This window comes from Canis aureus, chromosome 29 (genome assembly GCF_053574225.1).
Source record: "Canis aureus isolate CA01 chromosome 29, VMU_Caureus_v.1.0, whole genome shotgun sequence".
Lineage (NCBI taxonomy): Eukaryota > Metazoa > Chordata > Mammalia > Carnivora > Canidae > Canis > Canis aureus.
The window spans coordinates 5,825,350-5,852,442 of NC_135639.1; the positions used below are offsets into that span (position 1 = coordinate 5,825,350).

Below are 27,093 nucleotides of genomic sequence, written 5' to 3' on the forward strand. Positions count from 1 at the left end.
AATTTATAGAGATAATTTCAAACTCTTAAGACCTCTTCCACCCTCCTGTACCTTGGGCCTCTACTCATTATTCTAAGTGTCCTCAAGCAAGGGGTGAATTCTTCCCATCTATCTGCATTCTGTTTTATCAAAATAATTTCTGTTTGGGCTAAAACTCATTTGTCATTCTCAAAATATAATAAAAGACCAATTATTTTCTAAAAAAAAAAAAATGCTGACTTTCTGTCTTCAGCCCAAACTCCATGAGATTGCATGCAAAAGGAAAACGGGTCCAGAAGCACATCTGTGATCATAATAATAAGTTAGTGAGGATTTAATCTGAGCCTCCATCTTATAGAAAGATAGTCTGCAGGCTGGAGGCTGAACTTTCCAAGTCTGGCACAGAAACAAACATGGTGAAGCAGCACGAAGAGTTTGGAAGGATGAAAGCATGTGGGGGTAGGGTTTGAGGAATAATAAACGAATTATGCCAAATGATTATTTGATTTAAGCATCAGAATTGGATGACCCTGAGAATCCCTCTGGAGAACATACTACAGATTGTTACTTCTCCAGAGAATGTTGAAATTTTAGATAAGGCCAGGATGTTTTTGTACACTCTTTGAAATTTTTCCTAAGTGGCTCAAGCTGTCTCATGGTCATGATACATAGGATCCATGTATGTTCCTTTAATTTGAAATAGATTAAGTGATTAGGTCCTGGTCACAGAGTATAAACTAGGATTAAAGAGGCAGAGTATTAACTGTGCCTTACAATTAAGAAGGACAAGAATGTTTATGAAGGGCGATGTAGTCCACTTGGATAAGAAAGAGAGTGGACCAGTGTATTTTCATCTTCTGAGTATTTCTCAGTGGACCCATAATGGTCCCTGGCTTTCTGTTGCTCAGGATTAAATACAAACTTTTGATGATTGTCCTCAAATCTTCCTGCCAAATGGTCACACCCTACAAGCCTTGATCTGAAATGAATACACCTCCCCCTCCAAAAAACCACTGTTCCAAGTATATCGACACCCCCCTCTTCAACCCCAAGTTCCTTTTGCCTGTCTCCAAGTTTTTGCACATTTGACTCAGAAACATGAAAGTTTTCATTCCTCCATCCCCCTCATGCCCTAATCTTCCTTTAAATGAGAACTGAAGACTATCTCTAGCAGAAAACCTCCCCAGATTAAATACACATTAATCTCTTTTCCAATGTACCGTCATTTCTAGGGCTGAGTGAAACTACATTCACACTGACATAGATTGGATATAGCTATATTTTGGCAAGTTTTCTCCCATTCAAAGGTGATCTTAAAAATACATAACATATCTGTTTGCATATATAAATGATGAGAAAGAGTGCTATGTAATCCAGTAGGTTGTTAGGACTTATTAAGTTATAGACCATCTGGTTAAATACAGCTATTCATGAGGAAGACTTTGAGACCAGAGTTTCTCAACTGTGGCACCACTAACATTTTGGACAGGATAATCCTTTGCTGGGAGGCAGGGGCTATGCTCTCCTGTGCTTTGTAGGATGTTTACCAGCTTTCCTGGTCTCTACCTAGCAGCTTCCAGGAGTCCCCCCTTATCTAGTCATGGTAACCAAAAATGTCTTGAGACGTTTGCCACCATGTCCCCTGGGTGCAAGATCACCCCAGGTTGATAACCACTGATTTCAACCTACCTATTGAAATAGTTGCTTGTTGAATACTTGGTTTTTGTTCAGCAGATGAAAAGGAAAGACCCGTTGACAGAAATGTTTGGGCTTCTTCAGAAGTTGGTATTTTCTGTCACAATATGGTTGTGGGCTCTCCTGAAATATGCTAGCAGGGTTTGTATGTGAAACACTTAATCTGTGGACCTGTGAAAGGAATTGTACACTCAACCGGTAGAGACTTTTACATCAGGGTTTTTAAAGTTATTTTTATTTTCCTGTTTTGAATTTTGTCCTCTAGTCAGGTCAGTTTTTTGTCTTTCCTATTAATGAAATGTGAGGTCCTTTATTAATAAGTTCCATAGTGACTACAATTACAGTCTGCGGTACAAATAGTGTACAAAACATCCCGGCCTTATGTAAAATTTCAGCTCTGGAGAAGCAACAGTCTGTATATGTTCTCCAGAGGGATTCTCAGGGTCATCTAGTTCTGATGCTTAAATAATCATTTGGCATAATTCTTTTATTATTCTTCAAACCTTACCCCCACATACTTTTATGATTCCAAACTCTTTATGCTGCTTCACCATGTTTGTTTCTGTGCCAGACTTAGAAAGTTCAGCCTCCAGCCTACAGACCTTTCTATAAGACAGGGGCTCAGATTGAATCATTGGAGCAGTATTTTAGTGTTATAAACCTGTGTCTTGACCATACATTATATATAAACATGTGATTGACCATTGCTCTGTAAAAATAATCTTTCCCTCCAAGTTGTTAAATCGTGATACGGATACGTGCAGAAGTTATTGCCTGAGTCAAGAGGAATAACTCTTAGCTCAGAGTTACTGAATTGGGTAATTGGGAAGCAGGAAGGAGCCCCATTGATAGCATTAGCACTGGCCTTCTCACTTTTGTGTATCACCAGGGCACCAGTGCCAAGGCTAATCAGGTGGCATAGGGTCAGGCAGGTGGAGGAAAGAAGCAGTCTCCTTCCTTCTCTGTAGGCCACCTGACCTCAGCTCTCTGCCGGGGTAAGAGGACAGCAATTGTGTACAATTGGTAGCATTGGTAGAAATCCCAGAGAGATCCTCCCAGTTACAGAATGCTGCATCTTAAATAGAGGATTGCACATTTCACAAATAAATTCAAAATATTTTATTCAACTAAGGCATAGAGGATAGGAAAGAGCATTAAAGGGAATAATTTGAAGATGGTAGAGAGAGTGATAGTGATACAGGGATATGAGAGAAAAAAAGCTAGCGTTAATGGCAACAAACACGAGAGAGAAAGAATATCATGCATAAATTCCAGTTAGCATTCATATATGTGGTATGTTTTATGGAGAGTTGGGGTTCCTTAGTAAAAAATTTATGTCAGAGAAGTAGAACCAGAGTTCAGTGCTGCTGCTTATGAGCCTGGTGACCTTGAGCAAGTTGCTTCATCTCCGTGAGGTTTTCTTCTCCATCAATAAAATGGAGGTCTTTATCTCTGTGGTCCTGGTCCCCTGCACAGTGCAAGGCATGTAATAGATGCTCAGTAGATTTGTTGAATAAATGCATTACAACAAGAATAATTCGGGACTGAATCTCTAGTGACTGATGATAAGAACACCAGGACCTGGGGTCATGAAAGCTGCTGCTTCCGGTTGAACAATATGTCACTGGAAATGAAGTCATTGCAACTGTGTATATTCCTGTGAATTCCTTCATTGGGTGATATTTGCTTCCTATCTCTCTTGTGATTGTTGTAACCTGCCTTTAATTTTCACTTAAAGGTTCCCACACATTAAATCTTATCTCTTCATCTCCTGGCAACTGTCAAGGGTAATTTTTCTTTTGCCCGAAGAAAAGCCCTCAGTATTTCTTTAAGGCAGTCTGTTGCTTTTGAATTCTCTCAATTTTTATGTGTCTGAAAATACCTTTATCTCACTCTCTGTTTTGAAGGCTATTTCATGGAATGTAGAACTCTAGGTAGGAACTATTTCCTTTAAGCACCATAATATATTACAATATACATATAGCATCTGCCAATTATTGTTGTTCCTTTTAGGATACTGTACTTTTTCTCCACCTCTATTTTTCAGAAATTTTACTATGTTAGGTTAAGCTGTGGTTGTTGTTTTCATATATAGTGCTTGGGATGCATGGTGGTTTTTAAAATGTGGGACTTGATGTCTTTTGCTAATTTTGGAGAATGCTTCATTATATTTTATTCAAACACTGCTTCCACTGTGTTTCCTCCGGTCTCATGGTTGCGTGTGCATAGACAGTTCACAGATCCCATAGGTCTCCTTTGCTCTGTTCTAAATGCTTTGTCCTTTTTGTCTCTACACTTTAGTCCTATGTGCTTTCTTCTGACCTATTTTCCACCGTACCATTTCTCTCTTCAGCTATGTTTAAACTGCTATGGAACTTTTTCACTGAGTTGTACTTCCCAGTTCTAGAATATCCAGGAAGTTCTAGTTTTCTTCTGAAAGTTTTGCTTTTTGACTTCCTGAACATATTAAACATAATCATTTTAATGCCTGTGTCTTTTGGCTCCATCAACTGAATCTCCTATAGATCAGTTTCTATTGCTTGTTGTTTCTCTTGATTTTCAGGGTCCTCTTCTTGGTATCCACTCACGCTTGTTTTTCTGAGTGTCAGATGTTGTGTACAGGATGCGTAAAAATAGTTTGAGACACTGTGCATGGCTCATGTCTAAGCTGGGGCACTCAAGATCAGGGACTGAGCTGGCTTGTTTCTGTGGAGACTAGTGTACTTCTGATTCACCCTTTCTCCTAGAGTATGATAGCATTTCAAAATCCCAACCCAAAGTCCAGAGTCAGAGGGGTTTATCAATTCCACCTATTAGCAGGCTCTGATGTCCAGTTTTTATCCCCTTTACCCTATAACTCTGTGGAAGTTGTCAAGTTTCAGCCTCTCAATTGCCTCTTTTATTTTTTAAATATTTTATTTATTTATTTAAGAGAGAGACAGTGGGGGATGGGTAGAGGGACAAGCAGACTCCCCACCAAGCAGGGATCCAAATATGGGGCTCAATCCCAGGACCCTGAGATCACGACCTGAGCTGAAGGCAGACGCTTTATTGACTGAGCCACCCAGGCACCCTTCAACTGCCTCTTTTAATAGCTTCAGATGTCATGAGTACCAAAGTTATCCTCCACTTCTGGTATCACACCACGATCACACCATGGCTTCCTTCTACCTGAGTCATGGTCTCATAATTCTTCACTATTTTGGAAACTCTGCATTGTCTTCAAATAGAATTTGTATGTATTTTTCCCACTTTCTCTAGTTGTTTTCAGTGGGAGAATGAGTCCAAATTATTCAGAGCATCATCCCAGAAACAGAATTTCCCCATTCTCATCCCAGCAACTTGACAACTTTGTAATATCATGTCCTGTGGTTCCTGTGTCATTTTTGTAACTATTCCCCTGGTGTAAACATACAGATGTTTTCTGACTTTTCAGTATGAACTATGCTAAGTTTTTTTCTGTTTATAACTGTGCATACTTCTCTGGTTATTTGATTTAAATTAATTCTTAAGAGCAGAATTATTGAATCAAATATTTGTACATTTTAAAGGAGTATTATAACTATTTCCAGATTGCTCCATGGAAGGCTGTACCAATTTACACTTGTACCAGCTGTGCATGAAAGTGCCCGTTTCTTGGCACTTTACCAACACTGAAATATCATACTTTAATAAGCCTGGCACAGCACCAGGTAGCTACCAGGTTAGGCAAAAGAGTTACGACTTTTAAAGTTCTCAATAATTTGGAACTATGGGTCAAAACTCATAAAATAAATCAATAAGTAAAATAACAAGGCCTTCAGTTAAATAAAAATAAGCAGTTCTAAGACAGGGAATCTGGTATAACAGCAGTTGATAGGATAAAGAGGGTGGGGATCATAGTAGATGAAAAGCAAACATAATCCTGGATCAAATTTATAGACCTTGAAGATACAGTTCAAGGAGGATAAGGAATCTCACTGAACTCTAAAGTAGGTAACTTCTATCTGAAATATTACAACCATGGTTGCATTTTAAGACCCTGATCCACTTGACATGGTTCCAGAATAGAGTCCCACAATGGTGATTGGTCTTATAACCATACCAGGTAGAAAACTGTGGAAGGAGCAGGGATGTGTAGTTCCCACAAAAGATGTATTTGGGGGAGGGACTAAAGATTTTGTACAACTTTGCAAACGTAGTTAAAAATTAAGGAGTAGGGGCAGCTCAGGTGGCTCAGTGATTTGGCGCCACCTTCGGCCCAGTGTCTGATCCTGGAGACCCGGGATTGAGTCCTACGTCAGACTCCCCGCGTGGAGCCTTCTTCTCCCTCTGCCTGTCTCTCTCTCTCTCTCTCTCTCTCTCTGTCTCTCATGAATAGATAAATAGAATCTTAAAAAAATAATTAAGGAATAGGAAGTTACCCGGCAAGCATTTTATTTTCAAAAATATTTTGCCACGGGATCCCTGGGTGGCTCAGCGGTTTGGCACCTGCCTTTAGCCCAGGGCATGGTCCTGGGGACCTGGGATCAAGTCCCACATCGGGCTCCCTCTGTGGAGCCTGTTTCTCCCTCTGCCTATGTCTCTGCCTCTCTTTGTGTGTCTCTCATGAATGAATAAATAAAATCTTTACAAAAAATTATTTTGCCACATATTACCTGAGGGTTCCCACGAAGAAGAATGACATAAGCCTGAAGTTCTCTCCAGCCCCTGCCTTTCATGAAACCTACCTGCCAGGACTTTGAATCCGTGTATAGCAGACCCAGTGTGTAGAAGTGTGACTTAACCATGGAGTGTGTGTATGTTTCTGTGTTGTTCATTGCTTCATCATAGTGGTTACTTTTTTAGCTTTCGTTGTCAGATGAAGAGAGATTGGCTTACCTTGTGTCCACTCCACATTTCATAGTTTTGTTTTTCTTTACAAACAACACCCTTCAGAATAGGCAAAAAAAAAAAAAAAAAAAAAAAAAAAGGAAAGGAAAAGTACAGGGGGAATGGGAGCATGTATATGTTTTTGAGGGGAAGGAGAGAGTCCCCGAGAATTATTGAGAAGGGATTTATTAAGCTTTCTTTTCTTAGTCAAGTAACTATGACCATTTGGATAAGGTCCTTGTGAATAACTCTTCTTCAACGATTCCAGTAGAAGAATGAAAATAAATATGTGTCTGTGTATTTTTGTGATAAGATGTTATGTTTTATAACAAAATGGAAACTGGGTTGTAAGAACAGGAATGTTTTGCTGGCTTGGAGGGCAAAAGTATATTTTTAGACAAAAGGAACAGAGGTCTGATCAATACAAATGGCAGTGTGGGGTGATCCCTGCTGTCAAAGACATGAAGTGCTTCCCATGTCCTGGCGCTGTCCAGCTATTGACCTAAACCATTGCCACTTAATCCTCCCAGCTGGTATTATGATGATTCACAAGCAAGGAAACTGGAGCCCAGAGAGGCTAACTAGGTCTAAGTCACAGAGGTAGTTAGTCATGGGGCTTGGATTTGACCTCAGATTTGTGTGATCCTAGTTTACTTGGGGGAGGTGACGGGGCTATAATGAAAAAGCGAGTTCTAATTCAGAGTGAAGCTTCCGGTGAGCTTAACTGGCCACGTTCCTCTTATCTTCCATGAAGCACAGATTATCTTTTTATAAAAAATGAGCAAGGACACCTTTAATTTAAGACTGATGACCAGGCAGCAATTTTTATATTTCCTTGTTTCAGGGCACCTTAAGGTAAGATCTCATTTTGTACTTAAGAAAAATACAGGCACACATAATTTTGCTTATACAAAATTTCTTCTAACTAGTGACTCATCTGAAATCTTTTCTGAAGCATTTTCTTTGAAATTGTTACAAATAACAGATTTTTCAGCAGGACTTCAGGTATCCCTGCATGACAGTCTGTCTCTAGAAAATAATGGGATTTTGGCTTCCCTTGGTTAAAAATCTTGCAGGCTAGTCATAAATTATTCATACCTATGTGCTACATCTGTTAGCTGAGTTGTTTCTTTATTTCTCTTTCACTTTTTGTCAGGTCAACATTACTTAGTTTTAAAATCCAGTGAAGTTGACTATTTGTCCAGTTTGGCATAGTTGTTTTAAGGTTGTTCATAGGAATGTAGCCACTCTTTCGTCTTCCCACAGGACCAGGAGGGAGCCCTGTGTGCTCCTGGCTGTCCTCCCAAAGGCAAAGCCATGCCAGCCCCAGTGATGGAAATGACAGCACTGACTCTGAACTTCATTTTTTTATATCCCCTGGGAATCAGCCTGTTATTGTCCTGGTAGAAATCCTAGTTTCCGCCGTGGCCCTCTCAGTGCTGTCTCTCTTACACTCTTATGGTTTAGTTTAAGACAAAGGATTTGGTGATCATGCATGTCTGATGCTTCCAGTCTTATTCCCAGTAAGGACTAGGCTTTCCATTTTGGCTTGTAAATAGTGCGTATCAGGGATGAGTTTAAATATCTAACTCTGTCAACATAACACCAACAACAGAATAGCCAATATATTCATTTGTTCAGCAAAATAAGATTTTTTAATAAACTTGAGCTTTGTAACAAATGTCCAGATCAGTTAGCAGGGTAGACAGTCTATACTTAAGGCATGTAAATATTTGATGAAGGAATGAGTGAGAAGTATTTTTTAATGTATTGATCAAGGTAATGAAACCAATAAGCATTGATTTTGTGCCTTATATGTTCAAGAAGGCAGTGCTTGAGGCATCTTGATGGGTTCTCAGAGTTGGCTCAGGCTCCAAGGAGCTGATAGCCCTGTGAGCGTAAAGCCAGTGAACAGAAACAACCATACCCAGGCAGAAGGTGGATGTGTCGTCTCAAGTGTAGAGAGGAGGGTTCTATCTGAGCCACGAGGGAGGGCGTGGAAGGTCAGGAGCATCTCAGGGACCCTAAGGGATGGGTCTGAGTTCAGGGAAGGCGAGAGAAGAAAGGGTGCGCTCATCTAGTCCTTTTGTACATTCTTACAGTCATCCTATTTCTGTCCTCATCCTATCTAACTTTAGACCAGAGATGTAAGTGAACTTTAATACCACCAGGAGCCAGGCTGGAGTTATGAGCGAGTAAGGCTGGCCAGGCATTGGGGATAGACTACGTCTGCCCTGCGGCCTCCATGGGCAGACACGCTAGGGCATGGTAGGCCTGGGAGAACTGGCAGCTTCCGTTCACTTTTAGCCAGTTGTCACCACCTGATGTGCAAGCCCCGAGTTGCCATCTGTCTTCTGTTTTTCCCCTCTGCGAAGCTTCATGTCCAAACTCATCTATGATTTCTCCTGTCTCTTAGATGTTATCCACTAAACCAAATTGACAATGGTGGGTGCACACCCTTGGGGTCCACCCGTCACTAGTCACGGGCCGAGGGACCTCGCGAATTGCTACCCTGTGAAACCACACTTTTCCAGCACAGTGGTGTTGAAAGCACGGTGCCCGCATGGGCAGAGTCAGCATCACCTGGGAACTTGCTAGAATCACAGATGTCTTGGCTTCATCCCAGACGTGCTGAATAAGAAGCTCGGTGACGGGCCCTACAGGTGGTTTTGGTGCCCACTCAGGTTCCAGAATGTTCTTTTCCATTTTTTATTGGCTGGAAAAAAAATCAAGAGAAGAATAATATTTTACATACATAAAATTATATGAAGTTCAAATTTTAGTTTCCATAAATAAGGTTTTACTGGCACATAGCCATGCTTGTTCACTCACCTTTTGTTTCTGTGTCTGTACTGCAGCAGCCGAGTTGAAGCATCATGGCAGGGGCTGGGAGGCCCCTGAGCTTAAAGTATCCATTTAAAATATTGGTTATTTATTATCTGGCCCTTTACAGAAATTGTTTGGCAACTGGCTCTGGCACCATGAGAAGGGGCAGAGGGAGAAAGTGGGCAAGACTCAGGAGTCAGGGATGCTGAGGAGCCCAGGATGGCATACCCAGGTTGGAGGAGAGAAATATGATGGAGCCCTGCAGTCAGAAAGTGGCCAGGGAGCAATGTGGACCACTGGCTGTGGAGAGAGTGTCCAGACCAGAGCTGGGGTAGGGGGCCTCACAGCAGGCACAGAAGGGGGGGGCACTGCAGACACGCTTCAGGGGAGAAATCCAAGCTTCTAATTCAACCTGGGACCAAGAGGAAGGAGTCAGAGGGGGGTGGTATGAGTGTGGCCTTTTGAGGATGACGCTGGCAATAAGGATAAGAAGGAGGGGGGGGTGTCATAGGATGAGGGAAGCACTCGGGGGAGTGCACTTGGCGGGACAGACGTGAGTGGGTTTGAACCTGCACATCACAGCTGCTGGGAAGGTATTTGTTGGATGTGGCTCGTGGGGCATTTGCCACCCACTGAGCCTTAAGAGAGAGAGGTCGGAGCTAGGGATTTGCAGTGAGCAATCTTCAATGTGGAGAGTGAAGCCGGCCATCATGTCACTAGATTCATGACTGGTCGGTTTCACTAATCATGTAACCGGCAGAGAGTTGGACTCAAATTTTCCTTCAGTGAAGTGTACCCATTTGTGAAACCTCTTTGTTCTAGAAGAGAGCTAGGTTGAAGATAGAAAACCGTATCCTCCAGAAGTGTGAAGTGCTGCCAGCGCAGGGACGGGAGGGCTCGTGCTCTGCTGGCGCCTCGGCTGCCGGCCTCCCGTCCAGGCCACAGCCCGGCCTCCGCCGACCTTCTCCTGCCGGGGACAGGGACGAGCTTCGGCTCCGCGGGGGGCTCCTCTGCTACTGCTGCTCCCTTGCCCTCCTGATTCCGAGGCCCAAACACCCCAAGAAACGGCGGCACAGGCAAACGATGGGGAAAGCAGGTGACGGTCACACTCCAATTTTTGTCCGAAGTTGTGAAGTGCGAATTCTCCTAGGTCTCTGCGCGGCTCCTAGCACGAGTTTCCATGAGCATTTAGAGCAAGTTTTCTAAAATATTAGCAATTAGCTGTAATTTTGTTTGTAATAAAAAAAAACTTGTTTGCACTGGGCTTTTGTTAGCGCACAATGCCTTGGCCGTGCCTCTGATCAATGGCAGGATTACTTTTTAAAGGGCTTATTATATTGTGCTAATGTTTATTTGAGAGAGATTAGAGCGATGCTTTATAAAAGGCCCTCAGTCAACATATGAATGGGATAGTCTCTCTGGAAGACAGCTTGCATGCAAACAAACTAGCAACTTAGGCTATGAACTGCCTCTGACTGACAGTTTTGCAGTGGTGTCTTAGAAAAATATGGTACGTGAACGTTTCCAGACATCAAATTAGTTAGATACATGAACTCTGAATGGAAAACCAGGCTTCCCAGTTAATAAACACAGTGCATGTTATTTTACAGCTGTGTCTTTCAAGACAAGTCATTCCGAAAAGCAATACTCTGTGCTACTTTCGAATATTATGTCCCTGATGTTACCAGTTAGCAAATCTTAGACGGTGCTTCCTTCAGCATATTTCACATCACAATGAAGTGCATTCGCTGTCTTGTGAGGTATCCCCATGGGTCTCGCAGAATCTTCCATCCCTTCTCTGGGGCTGATCCTACAGGTATAAGATCCTCCTGTATGGAACTGGCTCGGTACCTGGCTCATCAACAGGCCCCCAATTAATGAATAGATATTGCTTTTCGAAAACTTAAAAAAAAAAAAAAACTTATTTACATCTAAATACAAAAGAAATCTAAAAGAGTGGCAATTTGGGTAAATAGCAATAAATAATACGTGATTAAATAATAAGTGAATAAATAATCCGTGGGCCTCCAGTCGCTCTGTGAACGAGCAGACTCACTTGTGATTGGATTTCTAGAACAGACCTGCCTTGTTGGTTTATGGCCCGTGCAGACCTTTCCCCATTTGAGCCCCACAGCGACCTCGCCTGCTGGACCAGCTTCCTGGTGCTGCTGTGACGAATGACTGCAGCTTAGGTGGCTTGCAGTGATGCCCATAGACCTGCTCCCAGGTCTGAAGATCACCAGTCCGGCGGCTTGTGTTCTCTGCCTCAGATCTCGCCGGGTTAAAATCAAGGTGTCCACGGACTGCTAGTTGTGGTGGGGGCCTCGGAGGGATCTGCTTCTGGCTCATTCAAGCTGTTGACAGAACCCTGCTCTTGGAGGTCATAGGGCCAGGTCCCCACATCCTCGCTGGCTCGGAGTTGACATCCATTCCCAGCCTCTGGAAGCCACCGCCTGTTGCACCTCTCTGACCCCCACCGGCGAAGGCCCTTTGCTTTTAAGGAGCCTCATCGTTACATTGGGTCCATCCGAATAATCAAAATAATCTTCCCCTTTCAAAGTCTTGCCCTTAGTCACACGAGTAAAGTCCCTTTTCCCAGGTAAGGTAACATGTTCACACGGTTCTGAGGATCAGTCCAAGGACATCTTTGAGGCCCTATTTTTCCGCTGACCACACTGATAGGCAGGGACAGCAGTTATCCCTGTTTTCCTGGTGAGGAAACTGAGGCCCGGCAGAGTTCAGTGACCAGCCAGCAGTCCCGTGTCCGAGTGGCGGCCTGCCCCCAGTCTGTGGCTGGATCTCCAGCCTAGGCCACCCCCGTTCCACGCCACTCCCTCCAGCATGCAGCCTCCTAGATGGAAAACACTTCTAAGATGAAATTAATTAAATCCCTCAGTTTTTATTTAAAAGTATTACTCCTTTGCCATCAAAGGAAGAGAAATGTTACATGTGTGCAAACTTCCGATTCAGGATGTCCTTAGAAGAAGGGCTCAGTGGCCTCCGCCCTGGGAATTGGAGGGGGTTGGTGGATGCTGACGTGAACCTGGGCCCGGCCCCCAGCCCAGGCCTTCTTCACGTGACCACATTCCTCATCACAAGTCCTACTGTACAGAGGTGTGGCCCACGTTGACACTGAATATTCACCAGAGGCCAGTTTCTCGTGTGTGCGGGGCGATGGACACGTGGTGGCAGGGCTGCAGGTGGTCCTGTGAGTCCTCTGGGGGCATGGCTGGTGGGGCAGTCCTGCCTCAGGTGTCCTGATGTTCCTGAGCCGTCAGCAGGCAGCCCGGTGCAAGGATGACATGGTATCTCCTTCCTTCAGCAGACGTGCCTGAAGCCAGAGGAGGATAGGGGACAGCAGAGATCTGAGGACGTGGGGTCTGGGGTCAGCTCAGCCCTGGTCAGAGGCAAATTTCAGCAACGTGATCTCACCACCATGGTACCACAGTGCCTTGTCCTCAGAGTTACCATGTCACCACACAGTCCTGCTCCCAGGCCACCATGTCACCGTGTGTCCAGGGTATGGTCCCCAAGCCTGGGACAATGAATAACTTATTACAGCAAAACAAGTCTTCCCGAAATCCCTCCTAGCCGGACTTCCCTCAGCACCCATCCTCATCTTGACATGGCTCGGATTCCTGATTCTCCCTACTGCCCCCACCCCCCACCCATCTGCCTTGTATTTCACACTGATGGACACTTTATCACAAGCCCTCCTCCCCCTGCTCCCCCGCCCCGTACCCCTGTGCCCTGTTTCGGATACTTTATCACTAAGGTCCAAGGAGACCGACCAGGACTGAGCAGGTGCTGGGAGCCAGGCCAGGAATGGAGAGTCACTGGAAATTGTTAATCAGTCTCAAGTATAAATGTAAAGAATCGAGCTTCCAGCAAGCCCTACCCACCCTCCTTAGAGGAACAGAAAGCAAGTCACAGCCAAAGGCCCAGGTCCTCATTCAGTGAAAAGGGATCCTGTGTGTGGCTACTTGGGTCCACAAGGACATGAGTCTCCAGGGGCAAAGAAAGCAGCCCATCGGGGTCAGAGGAACAGACTGGAGACTTCTGCTTGGGGACAGTTCCAACTGGGGAGGAGAGTCTGGGTGTCCCCCATACCTTCTGAGCCGACGTTTATGGCTTTGGGGTTTCTTTGCCACCCCTTGGACCCCCTTCCTTCCACCATCTCTGACAGCCTCTGTACCTGCTTCCACCTTCCCACAGATGTTTCCAGATGGTACATGATAGAATGTGGAACTAGGCCAAAGAACTCCCTCCCCCTGCAAAGTTTCTGCTTTATGAGAAGATATACAGTCAACAAGAGAAATAGATGCACAATAAATGATCACAAATGGGGAAATCTGTTAGGAAGGTCAGGACCTGAGTGGGCAAGAGCAGAGCCCCCCCTTAGATGGTGGGGGCTTCTCGGAGGCAGTGACGTCCTCCCTCCCGAGCCCTGCAGGTGGAGCCAGGGAGGACCTCTGTGCAGAGGGTGAGCAGGTGGAGAGGCCTGGAAGCTGCCTGGAGCCTGGTGCACCAGAAGCCTGATGAGCCGAGGCCAGAACCTTCGTGGTAGGAAGGCCATGTTGTTGTTGTTGTTGTTGTTGTTATATAGATTTATTTTATTTTATTTTATTTTATTTTATTTTATTTTATTTTATTTTATTTTATTTTATTTTAATTTATTTATTTATTTATTTATTTATTTATTTATTTATTTATTTATGAGAGAGAGAGAGAGGCAGAGACACAGACAGAGGGAGAAGCAGACCCCATGCAAGGAGCCCAACATGGGACTCGGTCCCGGTTCCCCAGGATCAGGCCCTGGGCCGAAGGTGGTGCTAAACCACTGAGCCACCCGGGCTGCCCCATGGTTTTATTCTAAGTACAATGGGCCACCATTGAAGGGTTTTAAGAGAGAGCATGGTGGCTGGGCTAGCTCTGCTGGAGAGCCAACATCGATTTTCTTTCCCCCAACTTCCTCTCTGGAATGGATGGAGGGGCCATAAAATAAAACATGAATTTTAGACCTACATTGTCATGTTTCCCAGATTGCTTTCCGATAAGTCATGTTGTCACTGTCCTCTTACCACCCGACAGGGAGCTTCCAGGAGGGAACAGACGACTGTGTCTGCTTTGGAATCAGCCACTGTCCTCGGCCAGAACACAGTGTCCCGGGGACTGCGGGCCCATTGCATACAGATGCACAGCAGGGAACTGGCAACATTTCAATGAATAAATAAGGCGCTTAAGATGTTTTGGCTATGGCTGCGGTAATCTAAAATGAAAATCAAAAATGTTTGCTGCAAATTTAAGCATTAGTGATCACTCCAGCAGCCACAGGATAAAGAGCCTGAGCGATGAGCATCACGCATGCCAGGGGTGGCGAGGTTGTGCCTTTTTTGTCGTGGGAAGGGGAGAAGTAGGCTGCAACTCTATAAACCCGCCATGTCACACAAATACATTAAGGAGAGTCTGTGCTAAAAAGAGTCCAACATTTTAACCCACAGAAGCCTTAAAAATGACGTTATGTATATTTCAAAAGCAGTTTTTAACCTGAGATGAATACGCACCATTCTGCACATTTTAAGAAGGTGTTGCAAAGGTCGGTTTCCAACAGAAAAAAATTATTGATGACTCATGAATAAACATTATTATCATTTATATAATAAGTAAAAGGCCCCAAGCCAGGGACACCCCATTATGGCACTGCAATGCCCTCACTCCTTCCCGTGCTAGTCTGCAGTTAATTCAATCTTGCCCTCTCTCAATTCCACCGCGTGCATATCTTCCCAACTGTGGAACCAGCCCACTAATATTAAAGTGGTAATCAAGATTGCCTCTAAATATTCATAGCAATAAATGACTCCCTTGTGCCCCATGAATGCCAGGGCTGTAGTCTGAAGCTTTTATTTAGCGCTGGAGAGGGATCTAGTTATTTCAGAGTCCCTCACATGCACTATTTTAATATTGTTGTTCTGCTTAAAAAATTAGATCCCTCCAAGCTTCCAGTATCAACAGTTAAGATGAGTGAGTTTGGGTCAGAACTGATCATCAGCTTTAAAAGGATAATCTGGAAGCCAGGATGGGAATGGACTCGGCCATTGACCCTACATCATATTTTCTTTCACTTATTCCCTTCCTTCTGGTGGCTCATTGCCACCTTATTTCAATTTCATGATCTGGTTTAGATTTTTTTTCTACGTTGCTGAAAATTGGCTGTTTTTTAAGGGCATGGAAACACCAAGGAGATGCTGCTGCATATCATTCCGCCCATTGGGAAAAAAAGCAGTCGGAGACATCCCTGTATCCATGAAAAGTTACATTTATTGACTGGAAGTATTTTGTAGCCACCACGGGTGAAGTAATTTAAAGTCAAGTTTGGGGGAGCTCCCAATTACACAGATTAAAGTAGGTGACACAGCTGTGGAAGAAACTATGGCTAATCAATAAATCGCTTTTAAACATCTGTTCACGCTTCCAGTTAAGTAGATTGTGCTGGACAGGTGCACAGGGGTTGACCCCAGATGAAGTGCAAGGCAACTGAAGTCCGAGAGATGGGCATGGGGTCCTGCCTGGAGCCTTATTTTGCAGAACTGCCCGGGTGTGCCATCTGGGGGAGCCTGCCCACACAGTTTCCATAAGGAATTTACAAGAAGAGGGACCTCTGAAGAAACCAACCCTGTTGACAACTTGGTCTTGGATTTCTAGCTTCCTGAATTGTGTAAAAATAAATCTCTGTTGGTTAAGTACCCAGTGTGTGATATTTTGTTATGGCAGCCTTGGGAAACGAATATAGGGGGCTTCTGAGATTCTGCTAATATCTTGACTTCAGCTAAGTGGTAGGTATCCTAATAATTATTGTAGCGGGGCACCTGGGTGGCTCAGTCACCTAAGCATCCAGCTTTTAATTTCAGCTCAGGTCATGATCTCAGGGCCTTGAGATCAAGCCCCACGTGGGGCTCCATGTTCAGTAGGGAATCCGCTTGATATTCTTTCCCTCTCTCCCCCTCTGCCCCTCGCCCTCTAAAATAATAAATCTTTTAGAAAATCAAAAATAAAATTGTAGTAATACATGTTATATACTCTTTTTTTTGGATATACTTTTCTCAGTTAAAAAAGTGGAATTATATTTATGCCAAAACATTACTGGCCTATTGATTAGCATTGAATTAATTCACTCAGCAAATGCAGTTCTTTAAGCATTCAATAAAAGATGCAGTTCCATTAAGGTAATCAATATATCATTTTTTAAGAAAAGGAATGCTATATTTAACCAGCACTAGTTCATTATCTCCAATGTATGAAAATCAAAAGAAAATGGAATGAATACATGCTTTTAAACTAAGCAATCTAATGCAATTAGTGGTTTTGAATGAAAATAGCTCTCTGTTCTTTTTCCCCATTGATTTCTCTTGTACCATTAAATCTCAACTAAAATATACAGATAAAGCCCTTTTTGCCTCTCTAGGGAAAAATGTATTAATTTGAAAGATGTTGACATTAGAATGTTATAACAGCTCCTGTAGGGACTTCATGCAGAATTAGTACAAATGTTAATGTTTAAAGTAACTAAATTTGGGGGGAAAGGGGCAAGGGGTGCTGCAAATATTTTATCTTTATTCACAAATATAATTCTCAGGATTCATCTTTAAAATGTGATACATGTATCAATAGCTTAAGCTAAGACAATTTGTAATTAAAGTAAGTTATTTACACATATATAAAATACATTCAAATATACCTACGTTTATAAACACTGGACACATCTTGACAAAATATTGAGACATTTTTGTTCTACTATTTTATTGCAAACTTAATTAATAATCGCATTTTTCTAAGATATAATTAATAAGTACAGGGACGCCTGGGTGGCTCAGTGGCTGAATGTTTGCCTTCGGCTCAGGGTGTGATCCTGGAGTCCCGGGATCGAGTCCCGCGTTGGGCTCCCTGCATGGAGCCTGCTTCTCCCTCTGCCTGCGTCTCTGCCCCTCTCGCTCTTTCTCTCTCTCTCTCTCTCTCTCTCTCCTTCTGTGTCTCTCATGAGTAAATAAATAAAATCTTTTTAAAAAATTAGTAAGTGCAAACTGCAAACCCTGGAGAAGAACATCTATGCATATTTGTAATTAAATCTCAGTGTCAGAAAATACAGGCAAATTTAGGCAAAATTCCCTGTGACAGACTCAGAAGCAAACAGGACTTACAAGCATTTTTACACATTATATTAAAACTTAAAGAAGTAAAGTGTGTTTAATGTTGCATAGGATGAGAATAGTAATATTAATTTTAAAAGTTCAGCAAACAGTAAGAAATCTATAAAATTCTTATAAACACCAGATAGGGTCAAAATACAGCAATGAAGATGTATGGTTTTTGCTAGATGTTTGTGTTGTCTTTTGCTAGAATGAGCCTATACAAAACAAGATCTGTTTAAACCCAGAAAATATAGATAAGCAGTTCATTTATATGGGAATTTACCAGTTTAACTGTGAACCTTAAGTAACTCCTTAAAAAATATCACTCATCAATTAAAATTGAGAAGAGCTTTCTTAATGTGCACTTAAAAAAAACAAAACACTTGGGTTTACACCTAATCATATCCCCTGTAGGCATCAATATTGAAAATAGTCTATTACTCAGGCAGCAGTTAGATGATGCAAATTTTAGGTCTTTATTCCTGACTCAGAGATGCTCAATGAAGATAGAAATGTCAGCTTTCTGCGAAGGTAGGAACATTGTCGCTCTGCCCTGTCCAGCAGTGGCAGCAACTAGCACATCTTGCTATTGAGTCTGAAATGTGTCCCGTGAGGCTGATAAACTGATTTTTTAATTTTATTTCAATTAATTTAAATGTAAATACATATGTGGCTAATGACTGTACTTGACATAGAAAACTATCCAGATGTGCAAAGGGCAGCCCTTAAAATAAACTAATGTTTCACCCTTTATAACGCTGTCCCAGTCACACGGCACCAGTGCACACACATTTTAACCTTTTCCCAAAACTGATGTAACTTTCTCTGGTTTTTGTTTAAATTTTGTCTCATTTTAATTAATGTTGGAAACTTCAGTCCATTTTCTCTTATAGTAACATGGGGTTAATCCACAGTATCAATGAAATGCTATGTTGTTAAGAAAAGTCTCTTGAACTCTAGAGTTACGATAGTGCCTTTTAAAACTGGAATATTAGAACACGACATATCAACTTCATACTTTCATTACACAAGCATAAAACCGAAAGAACTTACAAAGGCAGGCAAAACCACAACTGAAGTTGGTGCACTGATCTGATGCAGTGATGACATTTCAGGGGGGCTGAGCCGCCGGGAGACAGGCACCCTTGGATTTCTGATGCTATTTCCATGCGATGACCCAGCTCTCCTCCACTTTGCTCCTCTTAAGCTATTCAGGAACCTTAATTTCTGCCCTGCGCTTTGATGGCATCCGGTTGACCACATCATTTGGGAGTTAACCCCTCCTTTGCCCTTCATACGTCACTGGACAGTCAGGGGGGCACTGCCAGGCTCCCACGTGGGCCCTGGGTCAGAGCTGAGCCAGGGGACCCATCATCACAGGTCATCAGAATGAAAATGCAGCATTCATTTTTAAAAACCAACGTTGAAAATTATAAAGTCCCCAAGTGTGAAATGCCTCCTGGATATGTAAAGCCCCCATTTGGGACATGCTGGCCTGGATAAAGTGGGGGACAGGTACAAGTGACAGTGCACTAGGGGTGCACAACAGGAAAGGGGGTAGGTAGGGGCTTCATAGGATACCTGTGTGTTGCCAAATAGATTATGACCTGGTAAGGACTCTGAATGATGGGGCTCAAAGGTAGGAGTGTGGCCCAAGCAACCACCCTGGGTTAGTGGGGAGGGGATGGAGAGTAAGGGTTTGGGTTAAGGGACACTGTCATGCAGGCACATTCACAGAGCAGCGCAAGAAACTCCCTGGGATTTCTAGGGCAGAACAGAGTGTGGTTCCCTGGAGCACAGAGGAGAAGGAGAGTGTGGCTTGCAAGGAGAAGAGGTTGGTCAAGACATATGCCCTATGTATTAATTCTTTCATTTACCAGATATTAGTCGAACTTCTATTATTTGGCGCCTTTGTGGACAGTAAGCAAGTGGATGCACAAATCAACATACTGAGTTATTACAAGTGGGAAGGAAGTTCTTTCTTACCCAAGGAAGGAAGGGACAGGAGACAGCAGGGAAGCATGCCTGGGAAGATGGGCATGCACTGAGATGGAGGAGTAGGATCAGGTCTCCCTGACTGACTGACACCAAAGCTGGTACTAAGTGGAGGAGCTGGGGGGCGGGGGGAGCCTTCCGGGCAGAGGGAACAGCATGTGCGAAGATCAGCACTACAGAGGAGCTCGGTGTGTTTGAAGAGCTGGCAAGGCCAGCGTGAGTGAGGAGGAGAGCCACACGGGCAGTGCCAGCCACTTTGAAAGGTTGGCATCTTATCACCGGACACCAGTGCAGGCTCCTTATAAGCGGAGTTGAGTGTTTTTAAAGATGAGCTTCTGCAGCTGTTGGAGAGCAAATGGGAGGAAACCAAAGGTCTACGGAGGGGACCCAGGTTGGTAATCCCAACGAGAGGGGACCATACTTTGAACTGGAGAGAGGCAGAGGCGTGTAAGATGTAATGGGACTTGGATTTTGGAGGGCAGCACTGCAGGGCCTTTCCACGGGTTAAGAGGAGCTGGAGAGGGATAAAGTTTCAGGCAGGACTTCACATTTCTGACATGAGCAGTTGAAGGAAATGAAGGTGCCCTACATAGAGACAGGGAAACTGAGGAAGGAGTTCATTATGGGCAGTGGGGGTAGTCAAGAAGGATCTCAAGGGTATGTGGCCAGAGGAAGGGGGTGCAGGTCACATCCACACCGTCCTGGAAGGGGGCACGTACTCCAGAGTTGGGTCGTGGGTGACCCGATCTCCTCCACTTGGGATCTCAGAGTGGTCCCAAGGAAAAAAAAATATTTTTCTCTCCCTCCATTGAATATGCCTTCAGAACATTTGAAGGTTGGCAAGTCGAGATGAAATATGTTTCAGCTGATTTCTCTTATTTATCTTTCAGAATCATCCAGAAGTGTTAAATTTTCGAATTCAACTGGAAAGCAAGGAACTGATCATAAATCTGGAAAGAAACGAGTAAGTCACGTTAATTCTTGTGTTCTGCGCCACAGGAGAAAGTTAGGAGCTGTGGGCTCAAAGTGCCATGGAATTTACATTGACATTTAGAGAAACAGAATGAAATGCATGGATTCATAATCCCAATTTGGATCTGAGGCTGGAATTAACTTGGGAAAAAAAAAGAAGTGGAAAAATGAAGAATTTTATCACTCTGAAAAAGAACTTTGTAAATCAGCAGGTTTTTCTCATACTTCTGATGTTTCTGTGTTTCAGGGCCTGATTTGTCAAGGATAGAATTTAAGCATCTTCGTTCAAATAACAGTGTTCCATAATTAGTTGACTTTTGGCAATTCCTGGCTTATATAAGGAGAAATAGCTTCAAATGAGTAGAACCTCTTTTTTTTCCCTGAGAAATACCAAGGGTTTATTTATCTTTCAGAGCTTGTCTCCAGTGGTACAAAGTATTTATTTTATCTTTTTATTTAAAAATTTGACCTTTTTTTGCAAAATTATATAAATTTCCAAAAATGGTATTACATTTTCTTCCTGGAGCAGATGGATATTATTACATATTTTGTACGACTTCCCAGTAGAAAACTGTCTGCTTCAAGGCATAAGTAACACAAGCCTGGTCCTTGTCATCCTTTACACCCTGGCTAGCCCCCTGGGTTCCTCAGACCCCGAGGACCCCGTACTCTTCTATAGAAAAGATCTGCATGCTTCTAATTAGCATTCTGTATTTGAAGGTGTAAATGAAGTTACCACATCCTGCTTGATTTGAGACAGGAGTTTCTATCTTCTAGAACTACTGGTTCCTATTCCTCACCCATCGGTGAAATGCTGACTTCTTGCTGAAGTGATAATGCAGAGAGGAGAGCTTCGCTGGAATGAGTTCTGTCAGAGACGGATGTCACAAAAATCTGCCTCTGTGGCTCCATGTGAGCAAGTCAGGTCATTTACAGAATCCGTGCTTTGCTTGGAGGGTCCCAAGCAAGTCAGATCAATGAGACAGATCATCGTGGCCAATTCTCACATTCAATATCTAACACCATGGCCAATAGTGATTTAAAAAAACAGAGAGATCCACAGAAATATATACATTTAACAATAAATATACTTAACTTGAATATATGTAAAGTAGCATAGCCTATTCCTTGGGATCTACAACCTGCCTCCTCATATATCTTGTATGTTTACTCCCCTCACCATTAAATGGGTTAAAAGCATCTGTAAGCAATACAGAATGTGTTTTTAGCCTTCCTCATGACTTGATGCTCTTTAAGTAGAGGTTCTGGCCCAGGTCTTAAATGAGCAAGGGGGCTGAACAGAAACTTCTATGTAGCCTTTGATATGTCTGTCTCAGCAAAGTAGATGTGTTCGTGCTTTTTTTTTTTCCATGTAAGAATACCGTGGGACATTTTGATTTTTGTAAATTGCTGTTTGTGTGTGGTTTTGAAAAATATCTAAGCAGATGAAACTAGGTATTCCCTGAAAGATCAAAAGGGGGTAGGGTTTCTGGTGGTGATGCACGTTCTCCATGGGGTTTTAGGATTGCCACTGATTTGGGGCAACTGCTCCTTTCGTCAGTGTTGGGACATGCAGTGAACAGCGGGAGTGGTGCCAATTCCAGACTTGCAGGTGGTAGTTGGATTGCAGGTAGAGGAACAGAAATCAACTTAATCAAAACCTTAATCTATTTGTTTTTACTCTAAAAGAAATACATGTTCAGTGCAGAAAATTGAAAATTGTAGGGGGAAAAAATGAACAAAGAGCCAAAAAAAACATTTCTATTACCAAACATAATCTTGATTAATATTTTAGTGGTTGTCCAAAGACATGTTTTCCTTATAAATAGGTTTTGCTTTTTTTTTTTTGTCTTCCTAGTGGATGTTGTCTGTATGCAATTGGTATGCAATTGATAACCTGCATCTTCAATGAGCTTTATAATGACATACTTTTCCATATAGAAATGCAGCTCTTAGTGCCCTTCTGGTTCTCTAAGCCTGTGAAGTGGCTCAACTTCGTGGTTCTTTTTGAAAATGGTTTACTGTCTGTTAAGTTAGATAGTATAACACACAATGACTATTCTATTCTATGGTGGATAATTTGTATAAAATATAATTTTTAAAGGTGCCTTAATATGTTCACTTCCAATTCTGGACCTTTCACAAAATAATCTCAAAATTAGAAAAGTTTAAAACATAAAACCATCTTTTCTTGATTTATCTCTCTCTTCCCAACCTCACTGTCAACCTACATTTTAAAAATTACACAGTGTTGGATATGATCCTATGACATTCTATGGCTTTATTTTAATCATACTGCTTATACCAGTTGTAGGGATCCTGTTCTGCTAAAAACAACATTTTCATAATTAAAGCATGCCAATATTACTATTTTAATGTTGCATTCCCCCAAAATATTTCAACATAGTATTTTTTGGGGGAAAAAAATCACTTGTCTGTTCCATATGGGCTACACTCTTGAGACAATGAATACCAAAAATCTGTAAGTCTATAGGTAGAGTGAAATGCTTGTATGCTACTAGCTCTTGATGCTGTCAAGCCAAAATATAATCCATTGTCCAGTAGAAAGTAGAATTTTTATTTCCTATTGCCTTTGGCCCAGTAGATCCAATTAAAGAATTAATTCAAATGAAGCTATGAGAACTCAAAGATAAATGTTCACACAAGATAAATGTGAATATTTAACTAGCACAGTAGAGGGTCTGGCCAATCAAAAGGTAACCTGACAGTGCCCTGCATCATGCTGACAGGCTGGGAATCAGTCCTGTGTTTAGGATGTTCTCTGCAGAATATTTTGCCTAAATCCATAGGAGACTGATTAAGTAAACTATGACTTAGCCATGAACTAGAGCTCTATGCAGCAATTAAAGGCAATGAAAGGGGTCTTCATCATTGTGAAAACCATTCTGATATAATCAATGTAAACAGCATGTTAGTATTTTACATGGTATTCAGGTTTGATTTTAAAATTATACACATGTACGTGTATCTCTGACTAGTAAGACTGTGCAAGACATTTACTTTGTTCTTATTTTACAAAAAGAAAATATCACTATTAAAATTAGGAAACCTTTATACATCGAAGGAAAAAACTGTAAAAACTAAAAATGGTTGAAAAGAATATCGGAGCATTTATTGTTCATAAAAAGGAAATGTTGAGTTTTAGAAGGGCCGCCAGCAACTTTCAAAGGGCTAAAATGCTCTACCCATTGGATGCTGGGTCTTTAAATATCCAGAAATCTGTTTTAATTAAAAACCTGCTAGGAAATCATAACCAAAATAAAGGTGGCCTCAGAGCCTTAAATCCTAAGAGCCATAATCCAAAGTTAATGCTTAAAGAGGGTCATGTAATTAACCCTACTCAAAAACTCATCACATACACGAATTCCTCATGAAGCAAGGATAGAGTTTGCATTAAATAGTTGTTTCAGGGAATCTCTTTTATTTGCCTCCTAGCATCCCTAATTTGTGCAAAGATCAGATGCTGTTCACTTAAAATCTGTGTTTGTATAGCCATAATTGAATGTTTAAAGAAACTCAAAGCTTCCCTGGAGAAGCATTTTTCACAGTGTTGCTGTCTGCCTGCGGAACTGCAGGGACCACTTTATGACTTCCATAACTCTCGTGGGTCCCCGTGGGCTCTCAGACCATGCCTCAAACAGGTGCTCCATGCAACTGCATCTTTGATCAAAATGCTTTATTAGACAGGCTGGCCAGGTTAGACGTCCGTTTTTCCAGTTTAGGGTAATTAGAAGTGATGGCGGTAGATCACACTCCCCACGTCTCGCAAACCTACTGAGCTTCCTGTTTTGAAGCCTTGGCCCATCACTGACAGAAGGCAGGTGCTGGGGGAGGTCCGTAGCCCACTGAATTGCTATTTGCCAGGTCTCTGCACTTGAAGAACTCTGGCATTGGTTTTTATTCTGTCTGGAATGATTCCAGGCCTCTCTGAAGGGGTAAATCTAATTAATATTCCTTCAAACAGTAGCAGAAAGGACATTTTAAATTTGTCAGGCATGAGTGTAAATATCTGGGAAGGTGTTCATTTGACAACATCTCTCAGAGTCTCATGATGTAGGAGGGAGAAATGTAGCTGGTGTAGAGATAGCATTGGATAGGTTAGTGGTTTGCCAAATAACTACCCGGAGGTTATGAACCTACTGTTCGTGTTGACCCAAACTGTGCTAGACAGCTGAATTGAGATGCAGTCAGTGGCCCTAGGGCTGTGTACAAGGCCTCGTCCTGACCCACGATTTCCAGAGCCATCTCTGTGAAGACATAAAAGGTGCATCGATCACACTTCTTGGCAACACAAAGCTGGAGGGGGTAACTGCTCTCCATCGCGGAATCTAGATTATAGAGATTTCAGCAGTGTGGATCAATGGGCCAAAACTAACAAGATGAGATTTAATGGGGATAAATGTAAAGTCCTATGCTTGGGTTAACAGAAAATAAATGTTGTAAGTTCAGAAGGAAATTTACTCATCGTTCTCATGAATGAGACCCACAAACTCAACATGAACGCCTGAGGCAGTGTGGCTCTCTAAGGTGACTGCCACCGGGGTGCGTGGATGGGTGCCCATGGCCCTAAACTGGAGCGGCTGTCATCCTACTGTGCGGTGACACCCTCAGGCCATATCCAGAACTGTCCCCTATGTTGCTCCACTCAGTCTTGGAGAGCAGCTCGCCCCAGTTCTCATTCCCACCTTCCATCTCCTACCAACCAGAGATGTCCTTAAGGCCAGGGCCAGGGCCTCACTGTCCCTCCACCCACTCGCACGGGGTCTGGCTAGTAGCAGGCACTCAATGAGCACTTACCATTTGAGTGAAAGATGGAACATGGGCAGCCTTCCCAAGACAGAAGTGAGTTACCAGGAGGTTGAAAGTCTGTCGTGGGTGATATAAGAACAAATAGTTATTCAAAGAGAAAGCTTCTGGAAAATACAGAGGGTTTGGAGTCAAGAACCCAGGCTTTGAAACCCAGCTTTGCTTCCAACAACAAGCTGCTTACATTCCCTGTTTTCTCATCTGTAAGAGGGAGTAAAAGTCTGCATATAGTCTGTGCTGGGAGACTGGAGCTCGTGTTGTTTTGACGATCAGGTTTGAACAACTCACTTGACCTATTCCTGTGGACCCAGCAATATTTGTTGTTTCACCTTGGCTTCACTGAAACTGTATCCTGTTTCAAACTTCCAGAATTAGTGGAGATCAGATTATTCCTAATCTTTGCCCATGAGTCTTGACGATGGCCCAAGAGCCCAGTTCTGACAAGAGCTGGAAAGGATTAGCGTGGGTTTCTGTTGCTGTAACAGTCTTAATTTCACAATATTGACGTCCTCAGGGATTAAACATTTTTTAGTTTTTGTGCATAGATTGCTTTTTTTTTTTTCATTTCCACTCTTGCAGAGGAAGCCCAGCCTGCTTCCTCTGTCCCTGCTAGAACCTCCATCTTTAATCCACCGAGTGGTTCTAATTTTTGACTGAAATAGGGTGAAACCACATCTAGGAAACTCAACTGTCTACTCTCATGGTTTTGTCTCTGCGCTTCCCTTGTACCAGCCACAAGTCTTTATTGATTCAAATGATTAGTAATTAATCAGTAATCAATGAAATCATTTATTTATTCACTTAGTCATTTGTTCACACATACTTATTTGATACCAGATACCTTGTCCTCTTGTGAACAGGCCATCACAAAACTGTAATAAAAGTCAGTGGGGCTAAGAGCTGAGGAAGACAAGTATGAGGCCCAAGCTGGCCTAGGGAAGGACGCCATGTGACGAAATAGCATCTGAGCTGTATGCCAACTGGAGTGAGCCAGGTGAAGGACAGCAGAGGGTAGAGGCTTCCCAGAGAAGGAGGAGCAGGCATAAAAGTCTTAGGGGAGGGGAAAGGAGCTTTGAAGTGTTTCAAAAACTAAGAAAGTCCGTGTGCTACTGAGCAAGAAGGAGACAGTGAGAGAGAAGCGGAAGCCAGCCCATGCAGATAAAATCCATGCAGGATTTTATCATGCTCCATGATAAGGACCTGAGTATTTTCTCACAGGGACAATGGTACCCCGTGGGAGCAAGGCCTGTAAGCAGGACCATGGTGTGATAGAATTCAGTTTCTAGAATAGCATTCTGAATGCATGTGAAGACAAGATTGGGGGAGGTGAAGAGTGGGTGGGATAAGAGGCTATTTATATCGGTGGTGCTCAGGGAGGAGCTGGTAATGGCCTCAGCAACAGAGAATCCACAGAAAGGAATAGATGGGGGGAGGGGGGGATGGTCAGAAATTGATGAGCAGTTGAATGTGTCAAATAATGGAAGGGATAATTCTTATATATGAAATGCTAAAACATTGATAACCTTTTTTTTTTTTTCATTGATGACCCCTGATCAGAATAGAGAACTCTAGCAAAGGACCAAGAACTTGTTCTTTGAGTAATGGTTACGAACACCAAGACCTGGATCATAGTGGGCATGGTCCCCAGAACTTTTCAGGAGGGTCGACTTTGGGGTCTAACAGAACCCACTTGGGAGGTGATCTGTGGAAGGGTATCATGTGGAACTGGACATGACATTTCTTTGAGTGCCATGGGTGTTTG

General features: G+C 42.8%; 1 protein-coding gene across 1 annotated transcript in view; it reads left to right on the forward strand.

Annotated features, from left to right (window-relative positions):
* ADAM12 (ADAM metallopeptidase domain 12) overlaps window positions 1–27,093 on the forward strand; it is a 331,885-nt gene that overhangs the window by 66,362 nt on the left and 238,430 nt on the right. Inside the window, exon 3 of the mRNA XM_077877237.1 lies at window positions 20,423–20,496. Within this exon, the coding sequence (XP_077733363.1) occupies window positions 20,423–20,496 (74 nt within the window). The remainder of the gene's footprint in view (window positions 1–20,422; window positions 20,497–27,093) is intronic.